This window comes from Centroberyx affinis, unplaced genomic scaffold (assembly GCF_046629955.1).
Source record: "Centroberyx affinis isolate AG114_WGS23_722 - 3 ecotype Tasmania unplaced genomic scaffold, CSIRO-AGI_Caff_v1 ptg004218l_1, whole genome shotgun sequence".
Taxonomy (NCBI): Eukaryota; Metazoa; Chordata; class Actinopteri; order Beryciformes; family Berycidae; genus Centroberyx; species Centroberyx affinis.
Window position 1 is genome coordinate 50,347 of NW_027281962.1, and position 23,081 is coordinate 73,427.

The 23,081-nt window shown below is 40.1% G+C and overlaps 1 protein-coding gene across 4 annotated transcripts; it reads left to right on the forward strand.

Moving 5' to 3' along the window:
- The first annotated feature begins 728 nt into the window (after nt 1–728).
- pitx1 (paired-like homeodomain 1) lies at nt 729–15,669 on the forward strand. 4 transcript variants are annotated; one of them, XM_071543078.1, is made up of 5 exons: nt 729–861; nt 2,210–2,264; nt 8,611–8,760; nt 10,135–10,337; nt 14,315–15,669. In XM_071543078.1, exons 2-5 carry the CDS (start codon nt 2,219–2,221, stop codon nt 14,861–14,863), a joined length of 948 nt encoding a protein of 315 aa, XP_071399179.1. In that variant the 5' UTR covers nt 729–861; nt 2,210–2,218; the 3' UTR covers nt 14,864–15,669. The 4 variants fall into 4 exon arrangements, with proteins under 4 accessions (XP_071399179.1, XP_071399181.1, XP_071399182.1 ...); XM_071543079.1 differs by lacking the exon at nt 729–861 and adding an exon at nt 1,176–1,191; XM_071543080.1 differs by lacking the exon at nt 8,611–8,760.
- Nucleotides 15,670–23,081: the final 7,412 nt, after the last annotated feature.

Consider the following 23,081-nt stretch of genomic DNA (forward strand, 5'->3'; position numbering starts at 1 on the left):
GAGGATGAAGATGGAAGAGGAGGAGGATTAGGATGATGAGAATGGATGAGGATGAGGGCGAAGATTAAAATGATGAGGATGAAGTTGGAGAGGATAAAATGAGGATGGCGATGAGAATGAAGGTGAGGATGAGGATGAAGACTAGGGACTATGAGGATGAAATTGGGATTAGGATGACGATGACGATGGGGATGAGAATGAGGGTGAGGATGAGGACAAAAGTGGGCATGAAGATGATGAGGATGACGATGAGAATGAGGCCGAGGATGACGATGAAGACTAGGGGCGATGAGGACGAGGATGAAGATGAGGGAAAATGAGGATTGGGATGATGAAGATAGGTGAGGATGAGGATGAAGATGGGGATGAGGAAGAGGAAAAGAATGAGGGTGATCATGAGGACAAAAGTAGGGATGAAGATGATGAGGATGGGAATGAAGATGAGGGAAAATGAGGATTAGGAAGATTAGGATGGGGGAGGATGAGGATGAAGATGAGGAAGAGGAAGAGAATGAGTGTGAAGATGTGGGAATTAAGATGATGAGGATAAAGATGATGAGAATGAAGGTGGGGAGAGGATGAGGATGAGGGTGAAGAAGCTGAGGATGGGGGGACGGGGAGGGGGGTACAGGGGGGTTGCTGGCGTGACGTCACCGCGAGGCGTGCAGAAGAAGGCTGGTGAAGAAAACCAAGGCAGCGCTGCAGAGACTCAACCAAAACCAAAGCGCTCATTATCCTGGACGCAGCGCGCGCAGCACAGACGCTAAAAAAAGTGGATTTACTGAACACCTGCATGGGGAAACTCTGAGGGTTTTTAATTCCTTTTTTTTTTCTTTGTCTGCCTCTGCTGGGAACCAACCGGTGAGTAAAACACACAACTATGAGCTGACTGAAAACGAGCTGCCGGGGGAAAACTGCCGTATAGAGTTTGGTGTGAGGATGCATGGCCGCCGTCCTGCCTCGGATGCTGCTGCTGCTGCTGCTGCTGTGTTTATGCGTGCCAATCCACCCAGTTTAAATATAAGTCACACTGGGGTCCGTGTCGAGCGTGAAAAAAAAGAGCAAATATTGACACATGCCGACTCACTAGAAAGATGCATGTTGTAGTTCGGGGTCAAACAGGCTTATTTCAGTGACCGGAGCGTCCCATAAACAGCCCGCTGAGTGGATGGAGCGTTACGCGTGGCCACGGTAACGATTTCTGGAGTAAAAACAAGGGCAGGACTTGTAGAAATATCAATTTGCATCTTTGCAGAAGTCAAATATATTTAGTTTTATGCAGGATATTACCATTATCAGCAGTGTAACGCTTAGGTGAGTGCATTCACCAATACCCTCATGACTAGAGGGGACATTTGTTAAAGCCAGAATTATATTTCCAGCGCACTCTGCCGTGAATATCCAATAATCTCTGACTGACACGGTAAATGAACCAAATGAAAATAATGGGCTGTTGTGTGTGCGCCTGGATGCGTGCGAACACGGAGGAAAAGAAGGGACTTATGCGAAGATTTACTGTGGACGTAAAGCCAGCAAAGGGATTCCAGCAGATAAGGAGTGTGTGCGTGTGTGTGTGTGTGTGTGTGTGTGTGTGTGTGTGTGTGTGTGTGTGTGTGTGTGTGTGTGACTGTGATCACTGGGATGAGGCCCACAGCACACTGGTTAGAGAATAAATATTTTATAATAATACAAAGATAGACAGAGTTTCTATTGGGTTTTGGTGTGTGAAGACATTTGCTTAAGTTGTTGTTTAGTTTGGGGTTGTTGCTTAATGAAAAGCTTGCGAAATAAAGTACATTTTTTGCCTGAGGATCGCCATAGTGGAACTCCTTTTTTTCCTTTATAACCTTATTTGTAAAGGCAGTTTTCTAAAAACAAAATTAAAAAGTGTTTCACAATCAAGACAGTCAAAAGGCACAGAAACAAGGTTACTAGAAAATATTAGAAAATACTAGAAAATAAGACACTGGAAAATAAGATTTCCGAAGGTTATAAAGGATTAATGTTGTAGCATGCGATTAATTGTCTTATTTTTAGACGGTTTTACGTGTTTTAGTCTGAACTAACCTTAACACCTTCAGCATAGAAACAGACATTTGATTGAAGAGAAACAAAGAAATTGACTTGTCTTTTCTCCTCAAACACTCTTTCAGTTCTTCCACATGCAGGAGAATTAACGTTGATGCAACTTGCTTGTTCTGTTTTTCAGGCAACTGGAATGGAACTGAATCTGTCGAAGAATGTAATTTCTTGCGGGGATCCAGGTATGACTTTTGTCTTTTTATCTCTCATAGACCCTTACGTTGCCTTTAAGAGAATTTGATTTTCCTGTATAGTTTGTTAATATTTTGCCCGTCAAGTTTGCAAAAATTAGAAACGATGAGGTTCCTCGAGCAAAAGGATTTAGGAAGGTCGAGGCCTGCTTCTTGGTTGGCACATAAATTGAGCCCCGTATTGAAAGGTTATTATGGGTTAAACTTATCAGGGGTAAATATCACAACACGTAGACTGTGCGTGTTAACTGTGACTGTGCAGATATTCATGATATGCGGTGTATTAGTGCGCAGGGGGTTGTAAGACATGCTGATATGCGGAAATATCATACAATGAGATGCAAATGACAGAGTGCTGAAATCTAAATCTGATGAGAGCAGACTGAATTTTGACGCGATGTATGGGAGCAGTTTTACTGACAGCTGCGATCAGCTTTATTGTTTTTCTGTATATTTGGGTGTTTTATATTTTTGATTTCCTCCAAGTCACAATTCCTGTTCCTGCTAAAGGCAAAATTGCATTAATATTCCACGTGCATCGCCTTTAAAAAGCTGACCAGGTAAAAGTTGGTAAACTGTGATCCATATGGAAAATATACACCAATATAAATAATAAATTGTTTTCAAAATACAAATTGATCCCATTTTCATATAACTTAAATAAATCTTATACTAATTACTGTGACGAATGCCATGAACAAGTGAGTAAGTTTGATATCACAAATAAAAAGGTGGTTAAACAGTTTGGATGGGTTTACACTTTATCTGACCAGAGACCAAAGAGCCGTGTGTAAATGGAGAAATCTGGAAAAATCTCGGACTTTTTATGCTTTCATGATAGCAGGCACCACCAGAGGAATTTGAAAAAATAATATACAGACTTTACAGACTTTAGAATGGTTTCTACTTAAAAGGCCTTAAGATCCTTAATGCATCGTAAACAAACCGGTCGCCTCGCCACAAAGTCAAAACCTCATTATGAAGAGCAACTGGCTGATAGAAGCTTTGACTGACAGCAGCCTGGATGTGATAAACTCAGTTTGAGAGGTTTTTAAATGGATTCTGAAGTCGTGTAGGATCAGTTCAGGTTTGTATTGTCGGTGAGCATTTGGAGCACGATGGACCTGGATTTAAAGTCATGATGGAATCTAAAAGTTGGCAGGATTCATTATGCAAGTAGGCCTACTATTTTTTCAAAAGTGTGTGTTATCAAAAAAAAAAAGTCCTCATTATCCACCTTTGAATTTGCAGAATAGACTTTACCCACATTTTTAGGCTAATCTGATTTTTTTATGATATAAAATCATAGTAAACATCATAGTAAATCGTACCAAACCGATGTTAAGTTATATGAGAATAGAGTCTTTAAGAAGATAAAATTGATGCTTTCCAATTTGTTCGTTATTGCTCGTCCAATTTTTATTTACAACTGCATCACCGCATGTCATGTTGCTGGTGGTTGTCAGGCTGCGGGTCACGCAGACCTTGGACCGCGCAGGGAAACCATCACCAAGGCAATAATGTCATCAGCCCCGTCCTTCTCCAGTTACCCGCCGTGTCCAGTTACATCTGCATGGCTGCCTCCCTTTCAATCTGCAGCCCAGCTTTAATTTTCTATATGTTTTTGTTTGGTCCCATGGTATAGGCTTATAGTCTGTTTGGTTACCATACAGTGGGACAAAATACATTTTTTTGTGTGTGTATGTTTGGTGTTTGATTAACGGCGGTCGTCGAGTTTATTTTCACTTCTTGGAGGAAAAATATGAGTGTTTGCGTTGCCACTGGCCTTTAACCTGTCCTGCCGGATGGAAAGGCTTTTTAGCTCATCCATCACACGCAAGTGCCCTAAGAACAGAGAGGAAGAGTCAGAGTGTAGGTAGGGATGGCCTCCTCTTCTTCTGGGTATTTAGATTAGCCCCATCTATCAGTCTAATATCTACTGGAATACACAGGATGGTACTGGATCACAGTAACTAACGAAACTAACCCCACCTAACGAAAAATCACTATGTAGAGTAAATCCTATAATATTCCTATAGGGAGTTACAGTGTGTCTGTCGTACTAAATAGTGGGTTTATAGTGATCTTATCGTGCTTTATGGTATTTTTTATCTCCTATGGTATCACTATAATATTACTATAATATTCCTAAAGCGACTTAAAGTGTGTCTGCTATTCTGTGTCACTATAATATTCCTATAGGATGTTACACATAGTTTATAGTCTTGCTGTGATATTTGTATAGTATCATTCTGTGTGTAAATGTATTATAGGATTATAGTATTTTTTTCTTAAGGATACAACTACACCATTGTTCTTGAATTAAAATATATTGACCAAACCATTATGTACAAGGATACACAATAGACCCGCGATAACCCCCCCACACACACACACACACACACACACACACACACACACACATGCACACACACACACACACACACACACACACCAATTATGACTTTCAGTCCATTCAGCCTATACTACACAATCTGCATAGTAAATACCAGCTGTTGACACACTGGGATGACCAGGTCCTTGAGGTCACTTATAACAAAACGCGGGCATCATTACCCCGCAGAGTCTCCTGGTTACTCATAAACGTGATTGCGTCACCCACAAGGCCTCGTGCTGCCAAACCCGCAAGAAGAACAGTCTTATTCAGTCCTGGTTTCAGCTTGAATTAGATTAAATTGCCTAATTTTGTGCGTCGCCAAATAGCCAATATCTTCTAACAGTTGCATTTTATGCATTTTGGCTGCAGCTCCTGTCCAGGCGGGGCGATTTGAGAGAAGGTTGGGGTTCACGGGGTTTTGCTCAAGGGCACTTCAGCAGGATGTAGGGCTGATGCGGGGATCGAACCTGTCACGGGACGGTCACTGTACCCACCAAGATGCATTGTGGATGAGTTAGTGTCACTTCCCTGTACACTTAAAGTTGCAAAAGGCAGATTATGCCCAAAAAAAAATAAAAATAAAAATTCAAATTTTGTGGAACGGTGAATGCCATTTCTTAATATTCATATTTCACACATAATTTGATTTCCTTGTTCATATGGCAGGTTATTAACGTGCTGAGGTAACCTGGTAACATTCAATAGGCCCTTATGAGCCCCTCTCTTAAGAAACCGCATTGTGCAGAGAGAGGCTTCATAACAGGCTTGCTTTACGCTCGTGAAAAAGCTGAGCGAATACACATGGAAAAAGGCAAGTGATTGTTGAGAGGTTGCACAATTGCCTTTTGAAAGGGCCTTCGGGGGAGTTTTCCGGTCGGACGGGGATCTCATGTCAAAAGTCACTGTCACACAAAGGCCGAAAATGCTTAAGCCTGGCGCCGGGACGGTCCGAGTCAGACTGCAGCAGCAGAGGCCCGGGCCCATGTGCTTCACCTGACACATGTAGGCTACAGGCCGAGCAGCAAGTCAACAAGCCAGTCAGTCTCATGTTCCAAGAGACACCGAGAGCCTTTAATCCACACTGTTACAATACGAAATCTGCAATTTGTTTTTATTTTTCTTATACAGGCTTCCAGTTTCCCGCTTACGTAATTGCGCATATCACTGTAAATATCCATCTAACAAGTAATTTAGTCACTCAGATCTTATTTTACTTAAAACAAGCGAACAAGTAGGGTGAGATACTTCCACTTGTTTGAGAATGTTTTATTAGAAAATAAATATTTATGTGATTCAAGAAAATTGTTTCAAGTTGATTGGAAACAAGTACCGGCCTAAGAATTTTTTCTCATCCCACTTACTTGTTTTAAGAAAAGTAAGATTTAAAGACTCAGTACTAGAGTAAATGACTTGTCAAGATGGAGATTTTGCAGGACACATGCTCAATTACGCATGAACTGGAAACTGATATTGACCCTATTAGAAAAATAAAGCCAGATTGAGTATACTCTCTTGGTCTCAAGCAAAATAAAATCCAATCTCTTCTGAATTCCCAGGATGAATCAGGCCTGCTTAAGCCTGGAAAGTGTTATAATACCTCAATACCTTACCTGGCGCCATCCTGACGTCAAAATAATTGACAATATGACGTTTCGCCCCCGTATCTTCTGACCAGCAGGCGCCGCTCAGTTACAGTTACAGTTACAGCGGTGAGTTTCTGACAAAGGAACAGAGGAATAGGTTTACAGCAAGCATCTCGTTTCCACTGGGACTGGGATCCGGCCCAGTGCGACACACACTGGAACTGCAAGTCCACATCTGGGCAGATCATGAAGTTACAGATACAGAAATCAGGGTATTAGTTTACTTTAAGTGCAATGTGAGGCATCGCAGGCACTTTGTAAGCGTGGTGGGGATTACATAGATTAGAGAAATACCATAATATTTTAATAGCTTCCATTATGAATCTGACACAACTGAACCGAGGCTGTCCTGAGTGTTGATTATATATATATATATATATACATATATATATACATATATATATATATATATATATATATATATATATATATATATATATATATATATTTAAGCAGCATAGGCTTACTCTTTCCCCAACTTGATCTAAATTGCCCCATGTTTTTCTCAGTAGAACTTAATTGTCTTGGGACCAAAATTTGCTCCAATCGATTTAATCTCCATTTAATAGGCTATCACTCAAAAACATCTTTAGTCTGTGAACGGCTGATTCATGATGTCCGCACACCTGGAAAAAGCCACAGTTTGTGCGTAAACGGATATTGAGGTTCAAATATATCCTTAATTAGTAGCTAATGACTTTCCATGTTCAGGTAATCTGTTTGAACTCGTATTATATCTGTAGTAAGACTAATAATCTCACTAATCAAGTCCGTCCAATCATAGTGGGATTTTGTAGGTTGGGATCGAGTGTGGGATATTAATACTTTGAAAGAAAATAGAAGATTTGTTATGTGTTATAACGAACTGATGGCTGTTTGGAGACGGCGCAGTGCCTGGAGATTTGCTGCATGATTAGAATTTATTCACTGATTTATTTAGCAGATAATAATGTTGGCCCTGCAACAGAAAATAGCCTACAGTAACAGCCAATGGATGATGTGGCACCTGGACAAGACGCAGCAAGATAATCTTGTAGCTATAATATGAGAGAGAGAGAGAGAGAGAGAGAGAGAGAGAGAGAGAGAGAGAGAGGGAGAGGGAGAGGGAGATTCATGCGCTCTTTGATCCGCCTCGCTTTTTTTATTAGGCCTGATTGTTTATATGTCGGAGAACAAGAAAAAGCGAAGCAAAACCTCGCTGCCAGTGAGCTGATAGAATGACACTTCACAGTTTACAGTGCGTCTCATTCATACACAGAATAAAGTGTATTTTATCATGCACTTTTCATGCGCTGCGCTGAAAAAACAGTAACTGGGCAGGCCCGCGTGGATGGCAAATGTTTATTCAGCTCAGTACATATCCGAGATATACATTGTGTGGGAGTGTGTATATAAGCGCACCCAGCTGCCCGTTCCATTGCGTTGCACTGGACGTATTTCAAACATGCCTGCACTAATAAAAGGCCCATTTTACTCCAAAAAAGCAAAGCCTTGCACTGCGCGCTCCCGTGAGATAACCCCGCTAAAAAAGCGACTGAACACTGCAAAAAATATCCACCGTAACAAGGCATTCAGTCTAGTAGTGAGCCTTAAAACCTTATATTTTTTTTAAACAAGTGCCAGCGGGGGAGATAAGTTCCCTTGTTTCCATTGCAGTTTCACCTGTTTCGAGGTTTTTCTTTAATCAAGTGGGAATTTCTTCAGATAAAGCAGATTTTTAATGACAGATAATGACACTTTATTCGAGAAATCTGCTGATTTGCATTGCAAAAACGTGGAAGTAGCTCACCTTAATGGCAGATTCTACACTTGTTTTAAGAAAAACTAAAATTTGAAGCCTCAACTCTGGACTGCATGACTCGTTTGGGTGGATATTTTTTGCAGTGAGCAGCCTTTGTGGGTGGGACTCGCTCTCATTTTGGGGAGGTTAAACGCAGCAGATGGGTGGGTCTCATCTCTAGGTTGGAGAGCCAGAGCTTCCTCTCGGTCACAGCGGGCAGAGGCTTTTCCCTCAGCGGATACGAGCAGAGCGCGCTGGGCCGTCACTGCTGCACAGGGGGAAAAGGGGGCTGTGTTATTTTTTCTCTCTCTCTCTCTCTCTCTCTCTCTCTCTCTCTCTCTTTTCCGAAGAACTAAAATTCTCGTGGAAATCTTGCCTGCATGGTTTTTATCTTCTCATGCAGCGGTGTGTCTTTGGCAGCGGGTGGATTTTTTGTAGCATAGCTGTTGAGGAGGAAAGCTCTGTGCACCATAGGATTCACCCCGTTTCCTCTTTATACGCATCATTCTCTTCAAGGTGGGATGAATTTGGACAGAATCGCAGAGGCAGTGAGAGCACCGCCGCCCCGCGACGTGGCCTCGACGTTTCATTTACCGAGAACTTCGAACAGCAGTCGAGAAACTTTAGAGAACTCAAGCAGCGAGTCGTCAGACACAGAGTTGGCAGGTACACTGTTGAGAGTGCAATGGCAACTCAGTTCCTTCTTCTGATTGCAATAACAGTTTATTTAATGTCTCCGTAAGCACGTTACGGCAGGCTGTCACAGAGGCAGCCGCTCTGCCAGCTTCGTATCACCTTTATGCTTTGGGGAAAGGAGAGATAGACTGTTTGGGCTGACTGGTGAATCCCACTGCCTGTTTATTCTGATTCTAATGACAATTAATTTCGAATGTGAGCTGTCACAGTGGCATAGACAATGGATCAAATAAATCAAAAGTCTACACGTGCAGTAAATCTTAGCCTCGGTCTATACAGGCCTATTTCTATTCTTTCTACCAGTTGAATAATCAGGCATATACTTTAGACTTTGAAAAGGAAAATAGTCTGTTTTGGCTGATAGATAACTACACCCCATTTCTTGTTTATTGCGCTGAACCAAACACTTGGCAGGATCCCGAGGTCTGTCAAGGAAAAATGTGCACTGCACAGCCTGGCCTGCTGTCAGTAAATGCATTATAATAAACTATAAATAATAGGCCTTTCTACCGAGCTAAACTAAAAGCCAGCAGGCTTGCACTAACAATAATTCTAGCAGAATCGCAAGCAGCAAGCTGTTCAAATGTTGGCTGTTTATTCTTGTATTCTTAAGGTTTGTCATGTTTTCAGAAAAAAAAACAAAGGCGCTTTGTGCTCTGCTGCTACCCAAACTGCAGCAGGACAAGAGCAAGAAATGGTTCTCAGTCACTTGATCAAATATGTGGGTAAATTCCCCTCTGTATCACCATGTTAAGATTATTTATGGGGCTTGAATTAAGCATTATGTTGGTCATAAATAGTCCGCCATTCATTGCTTATATTTTTGGTAAACATTCATGGGACTATTCCCTTTTTGCGATTAACCTTCCACGTGTAGACCCTTCAGTTTAATGAGGCTATCTTGTTAGGACACGAATACACGATAGCAGGTGGGAGATAAGAGAGGGCAGACCTTGTAAAGAGAGTAATATTGATCTAACAACGTATTCTGAAGCAAATCTAACAGCGAGTCTGACAGAATCGATATCAAACTCCAAGACAAATTTGTTAATATTTGACTATAAGACGTCACTATCCTTTTCAGGCTTATTCTTTGTGTAAAGGCTTTTGAAAAAATACTTTTTTAGCTTTGGATTTGCTTCATTCACACGAGGGACGGGCCTTTGCAGTTATAGTTGGCCTAAAGCTTTGGTTGTTTTGCCCGTTGCTTAAAATCTGCAGTCTGAAGAGTTTGAGGCTTTGGGAGTGTGAGTAGTGACATTTGTAGGCAAAAAGGTCACCCATTTGCATGCCATTGAAAGTAGCCTATAAACAATAATTCCCCCCTCTTTTCATGATTCACAGAAAAGGAGAGGAGCGTTGAACACAGAAGCGATGACGGGAACGCGGACGATCCCAAGAAGAAGAAGCAGCGGCGGCAGCGGACTCACTTCACCAGCCAGCAGCTGCAGGAACTGGAAGCCACTTTCCAGCGGAACCGCTACCCGGACATGAGCACCAGGGAGGAGATCGCCGTGTGGACCAACCTGACCGAGGCCAGAGTCCGGGTAAGAGACCGGCAGGCCGTGCGTAAAGCGTGCGTAATGCGTGCGTAAAAGCTATTTAGTAAATATATAAGAGAATTCTAAGGTAACTGGCCAAACGGGTGAGAGAATTCTTAAGCAATTTCCCAAATAAATTCGAGAATTCTATGACACAAAATAAATAATAGAATTCTTCTAAGGCATTGCAACAAATTAAAAAGGAAATTCGAAGACAAATAGCCAAATAAATAAAACAATTCTTAGGTTAAAAAAAAAAATCCAGCTGAAACTTGCCGTTAAAGGCTTAACTTCAAGGCTACACTTGGGTATAATAGTTGTGATGATTTCACCGCGATAATTACTTGTTATCACTGACATTATGGGGCAAAACTGACACGGTTGATTTCCCTCCCCGAGCGTTACACTGAGTCGGTATAGGTCAGTCTCTCCACCGAGGATGATGACGCAGACCGGCGGTGATACTTCCCATCAGGGCCTATGAAACACTGTAGATTATATGTTATAGGAGTTTGTATCTGCCGTTATGTAGGTCTATATATTAATCACAGACTAGATATGTCTTTCCCCGACGATTTGATTTTGATTTGTGTTCTGTGCGCTTATTCAACACTATTAATCGGGTGATGTTTCTGCAAGAAGGCAGAAAACCAAATCTGTGATGTTAGAGACAAGCTGAGGAAACTCCGTTGACAATAAATTGGGGGAAAATTGTAGTGCTAACAGATATTAAGCAGGAAAATGCAACCAACCCTGACTGTAAGCTAGCACATCCAAAAAGTCTCAGTTACACTGTTAAAATACATGTGTTACATTTTCAAAACACTGGGACAGCAGCATTCAACACAACACAGGCTGAAACTGCACGTTTTGACACATATGTTTACACTGATATTAATTAACAGGTGTTTTATTGAAAAGTACCACAAATGGAAGCTGTCCTAAACTATTTGGATATACTGAAAGTGACACATCCTTTTTAAGGGTGTATTTGCTGCTAATGGAGCCAGTGGGGGATTTGTCTTTTGATGACATCATCACCAGACTGGACCCTGGTTTCTCCCTTTGGAAGAGATTTGTTCAAGCTGCCAAATCTACATGGAACTGTCCAAGATATAGGAGCAACATGTGATTTTATTTATTTGGGGTGGATCTTTCAGCAGTTTTATAGAGAGGGAATCCAATCAAAACCAAGTCCAGTTATGATGGGGGGACTGGAGTTTGTCTGAAACGGCAGTGAAAAAGGGATGGATTTTTTAAAATGCAGTAACTTTAAATTTAACCACTTAAACAAAATAAAATAATAATGCCTTCATTACACAGCTTTGGTAATATATGTAAATAAACAGGGAAATGAATTCATGTTATAGGGCCCCTTTAAAGTATAAAATAGCTGACACAATAACAGACTAACCAGTGCATTTGCATTTGCTTTTCACCACCGCGCTGTATTTACACAGGTCTAAACGCAGGCTGCGTTTTTAGAATTGTCTCACAAAAATGTCTTGGACTGCGATGCAAGAACTGCGCATTAAAAACAAAACAATTGCAGTTGGTTTTAATTTACAGGAACTGGCGCCTGACGGCCCGGCCTTGCAAACTCCACCGTCTCAAATTGCATTAAAAAATACATACAGCTCTTTTAAGTGCAGGAAAAAAGTAAAAGTCTCAGAACAAGGCTGTAATACTGGATTTTCTTTTTTTTTTTTATTCTGGGGCCAAGACGGAATTAATTTCCAACACTGCAGCCTTTATTTCGCCGAGAGAAATAAACTGCAGCTTATTGACTCGGATCGCCAGGCAGCGCAGCCTGAATATTTCAGATTCATACCTCGTCTTTTAATAAAAGATGTGTGTTTTGACACTTTTACAGGTTTTGGACTTGACCTTTTAATTCCATTAGTATTTAATCAAGCTGAACAGTATTGATATTTTTTAGATTTAACGATGCAATTCTAATCTGGATACTATGTGAATTGTGGGGGTTTAACTATTTTGAATGCCATGAACAATTGGTTTAATTAGCTGTAATGTAGTTTAGACTTGTTTACATTGCATTAAAGATAGAATATTATATATTATTTTCACTATGTCGTGTATAGGAAGCTGAAGCCTCAATCCAAGCTGCCTCTGCAGCTTCTGTCACATCGTTCATGTCTTTGTGGACAATTTGTCAATACCACCCTGTTCCCTGCAGGGCTATAAATAGCCTCTCTGGGCCAGAGAGATGATACTACTTGTAAACTGTTTCTACTATGAATTAAAAATGACTTGTGCGGGGGATTGTAGAGTGCGGACTAACGGATATTTTGTCAAGTTTTGATAAGGCGTGAGGAAATCCAGAGGCGTTTTTCTGATGGATTTGGATTTATCCTCTCTGTGTGTCTCATTTTTTCACTTCAGTTGTTGATTAGCCTACATTTTGGACACTCTGACCTAAATACCAGTATACTAGCCGGTAAAGTTTATTTATCATTGTAGTGCAATCAGATATTAAACAAAAATGAAAATGAAACCGTCTCATAAAAAGACTCAGACGCATCCTTCTAGTTTACGACAAAACACGTTTATAGTAGCCTACTTTTCGACACGGCATAGCCTACTGTATGTTAATAAATACATACATCGACACGTGTTGTTACGAACATATGATGTGAAATATGCTGTAGCCTATGTTTTGTTGAGATGTAGGCCTAAATAAATATGTGATTCGTTTGGATGTAGCCCCTGAGTGCCTGTAGTTTAACTTAATTTGTCTGACTAAATTGCAAAAAAAGAATAATATTTTTTTGTAATTCAATGCAATATTGAGTGGACGAATCCTTTTTTTAAGTGGAATTCCCTCACTCCATTGGCAAACTTTTCATTTGTTTTAAGAAAAATAAGATTTTCAAAACTCTCCAGTCAACAGCTGACAACTCCAAATAATTATCACTGAAAAATCAACATTTACTAACAGTGGAAATGTTGCAGTGTGATGACCTAAACACCAATATCTACCCAAAGGGCAATGTTAGACAAAATTTGGAACTAAAATCCTTTACTGTTTTAATTTCCACAATATTAAAGGTCCCATATGACTCAGTTTTCATAATTTGGTTTTCAAATCTAATCTGGCTCAGGATAAGAATAATGTTCTTCATGATGTTTTGCAAATGAATAATTTAGTTAAAATGTATTTGTTGAATTTTGAAGACTAAGTCCTCACAATACTGGATCCTGATTGGCCGACAGCAGCAGCTCCTCTAATTCAAATGAGGTAAACCTGCTGAGTGGAGCCTTTCCAGTTCAAATGCTGCAAACTTGGCTGATTGGAAGAATTTTAGTAATTATTTAGTCAGGGAGCCAATCAGGATCAAGTGCAGTTGTGATGCGTTTACTGCAATTAGTCTGAAACTTCATGTAAAAAAAAAACATGGATTTTTGAAAATACAATTAACCACTTAAACACAATAAAGTAAATGTTTAACACTGTCTACATCTTTTATATAAGTAGAGGAAATTTTGAATTCCTATACGGCTTCTTTAGCAGCCGCCCCAGAGTCATATCAGCTCCGTGAGTGGACAAACAACTCTCCAGTCAACACTTAGAAGTTGTCAACTCCAAATAAATGTCACTGAAAAATCAACACTTCTTGAGCTATGAATTATGAGGTTGTATCTGGATGGAGTGCAGCTGTGAGATACTGATCATCAGAGATTTGACATCCGATCTGGCAAAACTGTTAAGCTACTTTCTATCTATTGAAATATTTAACCCCAGAAAACACAAGCATAAAGTAACATTCAAAGATAATGAAAAAAGTGGATAAATTGATAATTTAGATTTAAAGAAAAAAGTCAGATAGAACCTTATAGGCTAATTCCAAGCTCACAATTTAATAACACCATAAAATCTGTTGTGTATGGCGCCCTAATAAGAGCAGTGGAGGTGATATATCTGTTTTAATTCCCGCAACATTAACGCTGTTTCTCTCCTGCAGGTCTGGTTCAAAAACCGCAGGGCCAAGTGGAGGAAGCGGGAGCGGAACCAGCAGATGGATCTGTGCAAGAACAGCTACCTGCCGCAGTTCAGCGGCCTCATGCAGCCCTACGACGACATGTACCCGGCCTACACCTACAACAACTGGACCAACAAGGGCCTCACCCCGGCGCCGCTGTCCACCAAGAACTTCACCTTCTTCAACTCCATGAGCCCGCTCACCTCGCAGTCCATGTTCTCCGCCCCCAACTCCATCTCCTCCATGACCATGGCCTCCGGGATGGGCCACTCCGCCGTGCCGGGCATGTCGGCCCCGGGCCTCAACAACATCAGCAACCTGAACGGCATCGGCACCACCGGCATCAACTCGGCCATGTCGTCCTCCGCCTGTCCGTACGGGCCGCCCGGCTCTCCGTACAGCGTTTACAGGGACACTTGCAACTCCAGCCTGGCGACGCTCAGACTCAAATCCAAACAGCATCCCACTTTTGGATACAGCGGGTTGCAAAGCCCCGGCTCGAGCCTGAACGCCTGTCAATATAATAGTTGACGGGCCAAAAAGGGGGCCGTAAATTAAAAATAAAAAAAATAAATATATATATATATGATAAGCGGACACGGCGTAAAAGCCTATACCTGCGGAAAACAAACAGACAACTAAACTGGATTAGTTGCAATCATTTATTTTTCAAAAAAATGGATTATGCGGGTTGTATGTGTTTACCAATGAACTTGCACAGCAATTGAAATGTCCAGGTTTTTTGGATTTCTTTTTTTCTTTTTTTTAATGATGAAGACGTGTTACATTGCTGCATTGTACATATCCTATATAAGCCTAACATAAGAAACAGACAATGGGACAAATTTTGTGCATTTTTTTTTGTGCTTGCTTGCTTTGAAGACTGCGGTGGGGGTTTCGACCTAAACACGGATTTGGAAGAAAAAAAAAGTCGAATATAACATGAATCCGGACCCATAAAAAAAAAAAAAGAAGAAATCTATATTGTACATATAAGTAGTCTTTTATATTGCTTCTGTGTGCTTTCTATTTACCGTCTATGCAGGGAGCCACCAGCCCGTTTTACTCCAAAACGCGTCCCGTTCAGTGACTTTTACTTTTCTATGTTGTTGTTTTTTTTTCGTCCGAACAGTTTTCGTTTTGTTTGCTGAAATAGAAACCACGCATGTTTAACTTGAGTGCAACGTGTTTTGTACGAGTTGGTAATAATGTAAGACTTTGCAGAAGTAAGTTCCTTAGCCTAAACTGTATACAAAAGGTGATTCAAAGTCTTCATGTGTTTATGGTAATATGTTTGTTTGAATAAACTACAGGAAAATAGAGGTTTATTTCAAGTATATTTTAGCCCATTATTTTTTCTCCCACCAAATGAATATTTTTTTTAACGAGAAAAGCCCCACTGTTCCCCTTTTTGTCAAGAGGGGCAAAATACATGATGGAAAAATAAATATAGAACAACTTGACTGAATAGCCTCAGTCTATTGATCCACTCGATTAAAAAGGATTATGTTAAATATACGAAATTTTGTAAAGGATTAAGCGATTAACATGGGACTGCTCAGTATTATCTGGCCTTAAGTCACATTTTGTTTGGTCTGAAACTTATTCCTGTTGTTTGTGTGTGTCTTCGCTGCACATTTTACATCAAATAACACTTTCTGTTATTATTTTTGTGATGTGAAGGGGAAATCAATTCTCCACAGACTCCGCATTTGCCACAAAAACGTCCAAACTGACTAAACATATCGACTATATTTCTAGGAATTAAGTGGATCTGACAAAATATGTGATAATCAGCAAATTTTATTGCTCACAGGCTCACAATTTAGATGGAACATTGGTCCTGAATGTTTTTTAGCCAAATGTAGTGTCCAAATAGATTTCTGAAAATTTCTACTTGATCTTTGCTCTTCACCGGACTATAATAATAGGTTACACAAGATTAAATTTGGACTCATGAGATTTGTTAAGCAAACAAACCTCTCTGTACCTAATTCACGCTCATGTTGACAAGGAACATTTTTGGAATATTATATTTAACCTGCATGTTTTAGACTAATCATATTCGGCCAGATGAAAAACACAGGCTGTATGAGAGTAAATGTGCCAAGAAGCGAATTGTTGGGATTATCTCCCTTTGGTTTCTATATTTTTCCTTTGAATGTGAGCCTAAGATATTTCTATCTCTAGGCTATTTATTTGAACTGTCGAAAATAGTACTGCGAAATGCTGAAACAGTCTCACCTTTCTCTAAGTCTGGCTCTCAAAATATCCAAAACAGGTCCCGGAAAATGTGTTTATCCCCCCAAAAAATATTGTTTATCCGTTCTTTGGCCATAATCCCATACACTTCTGTTCAAGTGCAACCAAAGTGGATTCAATCAATATCATATCTTATTTCTGACACCTGCAGAAATCCCCATATCTATATTACTCACCATTAGGCCGATATTAGCGCGTCGCAGATGTGTAACAACAATGATTATGTACTTTGCCTGATAATGCGCTGTGAAGGGGGGAATTCGGGATTAGGCAACACTTAATAGGTCATCAAATAGAAAACAAGCCTGATAAAACGACCCGTGATCCCTGAAGAATTAATACATGGTTAATATGATATTAGTGCTGTGTTGTAGCCTAGGTCAACAATAAAATATGAATTCCCTGACAAAAAACACAATTTCTATAGAGACTTACAGTGTGCCTGTGCTACTCAATAGTGAGTTTATAGTGACCGTATTGTAGGCTACTTAATGTTATTTATAGGCTATCTCTTATGGTAGCCTATCATTATAATATTACTAATGGGATTATAGTTAATTCCTATAATATTTCTATAGGCATTTACAGTGTATCTATGGTACTCACTCGTGACTTCATATTGATATTATGGTACTTTTGGCATTTTATCTCCTATAGTATCACTATAATATTCCTATAATATTCATATAGGGGCTTCTTGTTCTGCTGTGATATGTATCATAGGCTTACTGCAGTTCCTTCTCATAAGGTTTAGCATTCATAACAAGTCATAACAGCATATCAATGGCGCGCACGGCTAAAATTCTTTCTATGGGCGCGCCCGCGTGCACGGGAGAGAACGTTTACTCAGGACGGGCATGCGCATTCGCTGTAATTGCAGCTATCCGCTTTGATTTGGAAATGTTTGACGCGACAACAAAGCGAATTCAAACCTCATAGTGATTCATAACAAAAACAAAGCGCGGTTGTCGTAAATGTAACCATATAGTTTCCAGTTATAAGCAACACCGTACGACCTCGCGCCCAGGCCTGAACCTGGAGGGCAAAGTTCAACACGCCGCTTTATAGCCGGTAAATATTTGAACTGGGAAGGAAGTCCCCACTTCCCTCGAATGACACCCTGCAAGCTTATTAGACATGTTGCACTGGGACAGGAGAGAATAGAATAGAATAGAAGAGAATAGAATAGAATAGAATCAGTTTTATTGACAAATTATGTTGAAATAAGGATAGAATCGGATAGCATAGAATCCAATGCAATACAATACAATAGATGTCAGATATATTGACCAATTAAATTGGAATAGAATAGAGTAGAATACAATACAATACAATACAATACAATACAATACAATACAATACAATAAAATCCGGTTTATTGGCCAAGTAAGTTTGCACATACAAGATATACGACTTGGTAGAATAGAATAGAATAGAATACAATAGAATAGAATAGAATAGAATCAGTTTTATTGACCAAATATAAAATATATAAAATAGGATATATATAGAATAGAACAGATTTCAATGCAATACAATACATTATAATCGGTTTACTGACCAAAGTTAGAATAGAATAGCATAGCATAGAATAGAATAGAATAGAATAGAATAGAATAGAATAGAATAGAATAGAATAGAATAATAATAATAATAATAATAGAACAAAAGAAAACACAATATAATGCAATACAATACAATGCAATCAGTTTTATTGGCCAAGTAGGTCTAAGTTTGCACATACAAGAAATCCAACTAGGTAGAACAGAACAGAACAGAACAGAACAGAACAGAATAGAATAGAATAGAACAGAACAGAATAGAATAGGCCAGGTGTTCGTATTAAAACAGACTGGGCTGGACTGTAAACCTCAGTGTCTGTCTGGCAGCTGACCAGGAGTGTGCTGTTGTGCCTGTGTGTGTTCTTAACAGCAGAGGGTGAGGTTAGGATGACCTCACACACACACACACACACACACACACACACACATACACACACACACACACACACACACACACACACACACACACACACACACACACACACACACTGCTTAATTGAACAAACCCTCCTATATAAAGGTAATTCCATGTAAACACTTTTCGATTGTAGCCATATGTGAGAACTGTTACACTTCTTCAATAACAGAGTAGAAAGAAAAATTAAAAAACTTGGGGTGAAAAAAAGACTTTAGTTCTCAGTGAAGGTCAGAAGCACGAGGACAGAGGGCTGCAGCAGCATTTTCTACTCTAAAACTGAGCTAAACTGCCAAGCTGAGCTAAAGCAGAAAGCTTTCTTCACTGCGCTGGCTTCCTTACAAAAAAAAATCAATCACTGCAATTTGTGGGACTGTAATGTAGAATCCAGGCCGTGTGAAAAATCAACGACGTTGGACTTCAAAACGCTGACTCGAAATGGCATCACACACATTTCTGCATGTTTCACATCTTAAATTCGTCCTTCCTCCTCACGCAAAACTCAACAACAGCAGCAAAGATGCACAGCACACAAGTTACACCACGTTCCAGTTTGTGTTTTTATTTGAATATGCAAATAATGATATTGGCTTTCCACAAGATACCTCTGTAAACTGCTCTCCTCCTCCTGCGGTCAGCCGCATCGGTGAAACAAAGTTATAGGCATTTAAATGGAATTTCTAATAATATTTCTAATACTTTTTATGCTTTATTTTACTCTTTATAGGTAAAATATAGGTGGGATTTGCCCTATAACACAATGACATAAGTACCAGAAAGTTTAGAGGATTTAAGCATCAATTAAGTTCACTTCTGAATAGTCTTTGACCCCGCCCATCTGGTGCACCATAATTACTAAAACAAGCACGAATAATAATTATATGCAAATGCTTCTTATCATTGTGAGTTTTGTCACTCTTGCTGCCAGTTCTCCTCCAGCAGCTCACAGAGTGTTTGATCTGATCTCAGACCAGCAGTACAGCTGCTGCAGCCTGTAAACAAGACCAAGTCCTTCTAGTCTTTTAATCCAAACCTATAGTTTATTCAATAGCCTACCTGGACTCCATAACAGCAATACTGGCCCTATAATTAAACAATAGCAAGGGTGCATGAGGACACCTTGGCAGCGTTGTGTCTTGATGTGAGTGATGTTTATCTTTCTGGGTGTGAGTCGCAGCTGCTGCAACCTGAAAACACAGTTGGCCTTAAAGCTGTAAGATGTCGGTGTCGTTCTGGGGGATAACAATGGTTTCCTGGAAATATCCTTTGCAAAATGCTTAGAGGTGATTTCAGATCTCATCACATACCCAGAAAAAAAAACGCACTCTCTGGTGAAAAGTGAGCCAACATTAGATCTGGAAGGCTACGTTCACACCGCAGGGCGTTACGCTCAATTCTGAATCGCTGCTCACATGATTGTTGATTCTTCTGGGTGACGGTTCACATCTATTCTGTGTGTTACTGTAACCAGTATACAATACCGATATGAACTGGCAGTGATGATGAAAAGACGTGTGTAACAATAACGTAAGGTGTCACATCTGTTTTTGTGTCTACTTTTCTCCCACTTGTTTTGAACACATTTTGGTTACAGTAACGCACCTTTGAGTTTTGACTGAATCGTGGCGTCTCCCCAAATACCAAATCAACTTGGCTTTTTCCCCATTGTTGTGTCTCGTTGTCCTGCATGCTAACACTGGCTCAGCCAAGCTGCTGTGTGTGCCACAATCAAGACAACTGTCTCAGGTCAATGAGGCAAGATTTGCATACGTCATTCACCTGAGACACAACACAAGTTGGGGGTTCAAATACAAGTCGCATGCCTCTGGATCCGATTTTATACCACTTATCCATGTGGTCCAGATTGGAATTTAAAAAATGTGACTCCATGCAGCTTTTTGCTTTTGATGCTGACTAGAAAACATCAGATCTGTGTAACAGAGAAAATAGAAAAAACAATCAGAATTGGGACACTTTCAGCTGCAGTGTGAACAAAGTCAAAGATGCTGCTGGGAAGGTAAGACCACCACAGTTGAACAATCACTTTCCAGCTTCCAACAGTGTTGTAGGGATCCGATTTCACTTTTAGAATACTTTATTTATTCAGTGGTAAAGCTGTATCATTATCTTTTCTGACACTTCAGATGTTCAAATTTCCTTCCTAAAACCACACAGTGTAGCTTTAAAGTAACCTGGGATATTTTCAGGGATGTTTTGTCACCGATTGATATCACACAACAGTGATTCAGTTCATAAAAATTTTTTACTGTACATTTGCTGTTCTAAACACCCGGTGTCTGGTAGGTCTTTACCAGGAGAAAACCTCTGCCACTCTGAAATGATGCGTTTTACATTTCCAGCAGCAGCAATGGGACTCCCTGTTTCGCCCGCTGTATGTCTGTCACCTCAAATTAATAATTATTTTACTTGAAAACACATAAAACAATACTTGGAGTGCTGCTTACAGTGCTAAAACGTTTGATTTCCATACTCTTTACTACTAGTCAGAACAATGTGTTCTCTTCATGCTTTGTGAGTGCAGATGCATGGTGTTTTCTCTTGTATGCAGAGAACGTCACACCAAACTCCATTCACAAATCTGGCAATTGAATGTGTCCTGGCTCATCAGCAAAAGTACACACCTGGTAGTGCATGACTTAAGGCCTTTTATAAAATTTAAGAAGACATTTTTCAATTTGGCATTATTCCAATCCACAAAGAAGTTCTTATTTCAGTAAAATCTCAGCTTTTAGAAGTTCACGAAGTTCAGAAGTTTAGTTTAGTTCACGCTACTCGTTACCGTCTTCCATGATCTATTTAGTTGGAGGAAGTCTGTGGGAATAACAGGCAAACCGATTCTAAAAGTTGAAGCTTTATTGGAATAAGTGCTGCTTGGTGGATTATATGTATGCCGAATTGAAGAGTGGCTAATAAAGATTCAGAAAATCTCTCTATTTTCGGGGGGGTTGCACCTTTGCTGATAAGCAAGGTATAAACATGACTGATTTTTGAATGGAGTTTAGCGTGACGCTTTCTCCGTATGAGAGAGAATGTAACACATCAGGGGTAAATTGAATGAAGCCTACATGTATCACAGGGAAACAGGGTTTCACACCCACAATTGCATAAGTTTAGATTTTTTTTTTTACACTGAAAATGAACCCCTATAGCTTCATATAAACATATGATTTTCCATATCCCTGCTGTTTTTTGTTCTAACAAACTGGATTATTATGCTATCACTTGAAAAGCTGTGCGGGCATCAAGCTTGCTGAAGTACGCATTTTACATGCTCCAGCACACTCCAAAAACACGCTCCATGTGACATAATCCGGGCAAAATGGTGTGAAACAGCAGCAACAGCGGTTTGTTTGTAATAAATAGAAGAAGAACTGGATAGTTAGCATGAGCAGTGATAGCCACCATGAATGAACAGACAAAGAAAAGAGTGCCAACTACAGAAACTCAAACTTCATCAAAAGGAAATCCAAGCTCCGCCCATGCTGTTTGATTGACAGATGATTTCTGGGAAGTGCAGCGCAGAAACACCACAGGAATGAGCGCTCAGCACCAAAGATGGCGCCCAAAATCCACAAACGAGGAACTCACAAACTACTGCTTTAAGATCAAACCTATTTGTTTTAACAACATTCTTAGCCCAAGGTTAGCCTTAGCCCAAAGCTAACAGCTAATCAGTGCTAATTCAGACGCTTTCAGTCGGCCCAAGGTTAAGTCGGTGATTTTGATTGTTAACCCTGCTTAGTCGGGGATAAGCTTTCTCCAGAGCGAAGGCTTCTACTGCAGTTATTCCTGTGATAAGTGTTGTGTGACAGAGAAAACTTACGATACAAACCTATTTTACAGCTGACAACCTAGCAGTGTTCTTCTCAGGTCGGAGCCGGAACAATACGACACACACAAAGATTGAATTATTCCACTGTACGCTGAAAGGTTTCAGACTTGTTCCGGTATTTTCATATTCTTAATGTTTCTTTAGTGCAACAAGCACTTTGTTTCTCCTCCAGGCTTTGTCAGGTTTGCACGAAGCCTGGAGGCGAAACACGTCATCCGCTCCGATTCACCTACGGTTGCTCTGCAGAAACATGAAGAATATGAAAGTAATGGAACAGAGCTGAAGCCTTTGAGTGGGTCTTTTGTACTGGACCTGCCACGGCGAAGTTAATAGCCCTTGATTGAATTACAAAAATAGAGCTATTTTTACATGACACACGGTGAATATGTTGACTCGTCTCCAATAGCACCACCCAGAAGTGTTTGATCGCTGAGCTGCAGGGTGGACTAGTGGTTAGAGAGACTGGGCTGTAACTGCAAGGTCACAGGTTTGATCCCTGCAACAGCCAATGTGTGTCCATCAATCATTCAATATTTAATTTTATTTGATTTTCCATGCTAACAATATAGTCTAAATCTGATTTACTGTAACTGGAAATCTAACACATCCAAGTGCAGCATGCATCCAAAATTACAAATGTTATCTTTATCACTTAAT